Source organism: Capsicum annuum, unplaced genomic scaffold (genome assembly GCF_002878395.1).
Source record: "Capsicum annuum cultivar UCD-10X-F1 unplaced genomic scaffold, UCD10Xv1.1 ctg36212, whole genome shotgun sequence".
Classification (NCBI taxonomy): domain Eukaryota; kingdom Viridiplantae; phylum Streptophyta; class Magnoliopsida; order Solanales; family Solanaceae; genus Capsicum; species Capsicum annuum.
Genome location: NW_025843184.1, coordinates 1 through 2,421, shown reverse-complemented (window position 1 = coordinate 2,421; position 2,421 = coordinate 1). Strand labels below are relative to the sequence as shown.

The 2,421-nt window shown below is 35.9% G+C and overlaps 1 protein-coding gene across 1 annotated transcript; it reads left to right on the top strand.

Moving 5' to 3' along the window:
- Positions 1-11: 11 nt before the first annotated feature.
- Positions 12-2,342, top strand: LOC107855615 (alanine--tRNA ligase-like; the record flags this gene model as incomplete). The annotated part of the gene is made up of 6 exons (XM_047403218.1): positions 12-102; positions 489-545; positions 781-1,019; positions 1,160-1,300; positions 2,054-2,200; positions 2,268-2,342. Coding segments are annotated over exons 1-6 (750 nt in total), but the record flags the coding sequence as incomplete, so codon positions are not given.
- Between the last annotated feature and the right edge of the window lie 79 nt (positions 2,343-2,421).

The following is a 2,421-nucleotide window of genomic DNA, read 5'->3' as shown; positions in this document are numbered from 1 at the left end:
GGCAGACGTTCATGAACTTCTTCCAAGGGAAAGGTCATGAAGAAGTTCAATCCAGTCCTGTGGTTCCTCATAATGACCCTACTCTCCTATTCGCCAATGCTGGTTCGTTCTTCCTCAACTTTAGATACTCTATTTTTTTCATTTGATACTGTTTTATTTTTTTCATTTGATACTGTTTCGTTCATTTTTACTTGTCCATGTTGATTACAATAAATAGAATGGTAATTTTACCATATCACTCCTAGTAATTACAGGTGATCTAAATGTTGTAAATGAATAGTATTTAATAGGAAAGGCAAAATAGACTCAGTAGTAAATTATCTCTTCGTTTTCCAAATTGGACAACTATATATTTAGTATATTGGGTAAGTAAAGATGGACGCAGGGAGTATATGGTAATGGAAATTATCTGTACTAATAGTATTGCTCCGGTTGTTTCTGGTCCTTCTAATTATTTGTTATTAACTGTTGTCTTGTGTTTTCACTAGCATATTATGTTGTCGGAGTTGTTGTGTTGTTACTAGCTGTTGTTTCTTGTATTTGCGGTACTTTGTCTTTTGGATTGCTTTGAACTTTTTCTCTTGCTGAGCCTCTATTGGAACAGCCTCTCTACCTGAGGTAGTGATAAGGTTCGAATAGACTCTACCCAGCACCCTCCTCAGACCCCACTTTGTGGGATTATACTGGGTGTTATGTTGTTGGTGGAAATGATGGTGGTTGGTTTTGCTTTATTTTTTCTAGGGTGTTTTTGAATGGCTAAAGTTTGTTTTTTCTGTGCAGGTATGAATCAGTTCAAGCCTATTTTCTTGGGAGTTGTAGACCCTAATAGTCCATTGAGCAAACTTAAGCGTGCCTGTGATACTCAGAAGTGTATTCGTGCTGGTGGCAAGCACAATGATCTTGATGATGTTGGTAAGGACACTTACCACCACACTTTCTTTGAGATGCTTGGTAATTGGTCCTTTGGGGATTATTTCAAGAAAGAGGCCATTGGATGGGCCTGGGAACTCCTCACACAGGCAAGTTTTATCCTTATTATTTAACAGTAATATTCTTGTACATTGTCAGTTGTGCTCCTAGCATATATGCTGTATGATCAAGAAATGGCAGGATGCTGACTTGTACAAATTGTTTCCTTTGTTTGATGATTTTTGTCCAGGTTTATAGACTGCCAAGTGAAAGGATTTACGCAACTTATTTTGGCGGTGATGAAAAATCTGGCCTTCCAGCGGATAATGAAGCTAGAGACCTATTGCTTAAGTTCCTTCCCCCTAGCAGGGTGCTACCTTTCGGCTGCAAAGTATGTTATTATACTGTGTCTTCTATTCTATCATCTTGCTCAAACTCGTCATTTTCTGTTTGGTGCATCAGTAATTCATTAAACTAAATCGTCCAATGAGGGAATGTTCTTAGTATACTTGATATTTTTGGAAGCCATGAATCTTATTGAGTCTTTTAGAAGCATGTTTAATTTTGTGGACATCACAATTTTGGACAATTTTTTATCATTTTTGCCTTAAAAAAAATTAACTGTCCTTTTGGCTGATAAAAGGAGCAAAAAAGTGGTAATCATAATTCAAGTGGGGGAGAGTATCTATTGCTAGAAGCTTATGAACTTGTGGGAGCAGTGATAAGTATCATTTTCACATTGTAAAAATTAAGTATTCTTTTTGATGATAAGAAAATCAAGAAGTTGTGTCCATCATTTAAGTGGAGAAAGGTAAAGGGACTAGCCTGTTAATATTTGAGTTTTGGAATTTGAAATGAAATTTAAAAGGGAACAAAAGAAATAACTCATATTCCTATAAGTTGTATTTGTCATATGAATTAAATACTATGAAAGGTTTTGAGTACTTGTTGTACCATAACCATTGTTCTTAAGTAACTCTTTCAACCACTGAAATATTATTGTCTTCTAGTATGTGGAAATGAGAACTTCATTTCTTCAAATAATTTGATCATGTCTGAAAACTTTTCTTCTCCTTGTTAAAAGATTTTATTACTTTGAGCTAAGTCGTTCAGATTATTTCGTAACACACTGCATTTTGAGTAGGACAACTTTTGGGAGATGGGTGATACCGGACCTTGTGGACCCTGCACCGAAATACACTTTGATAGAATTGGGAATCGCGATGCTGCATCATTTGTTAATAATGATGATCCCACTGTGATTGAGATATGGAACCTTGTCTTTATTCAGGTACCATTATTTCCAAAGTTTTGTTTTCTCTTTGGAAAACATTGTTCAACTCTTGTGTCTTTTTCAGTTTAACAGGGAAGCTGATGGTTCTTTGAAACCCCTTCCTGCTAAGCATGTTGATACTGGAATGGGTTTTGAAAGAGTAACCTCTATCCTCCAGAACAAGATGAGCAATTATGATACTGACGTGTTCTTACCCATATTTGATGCTATACAAAAGG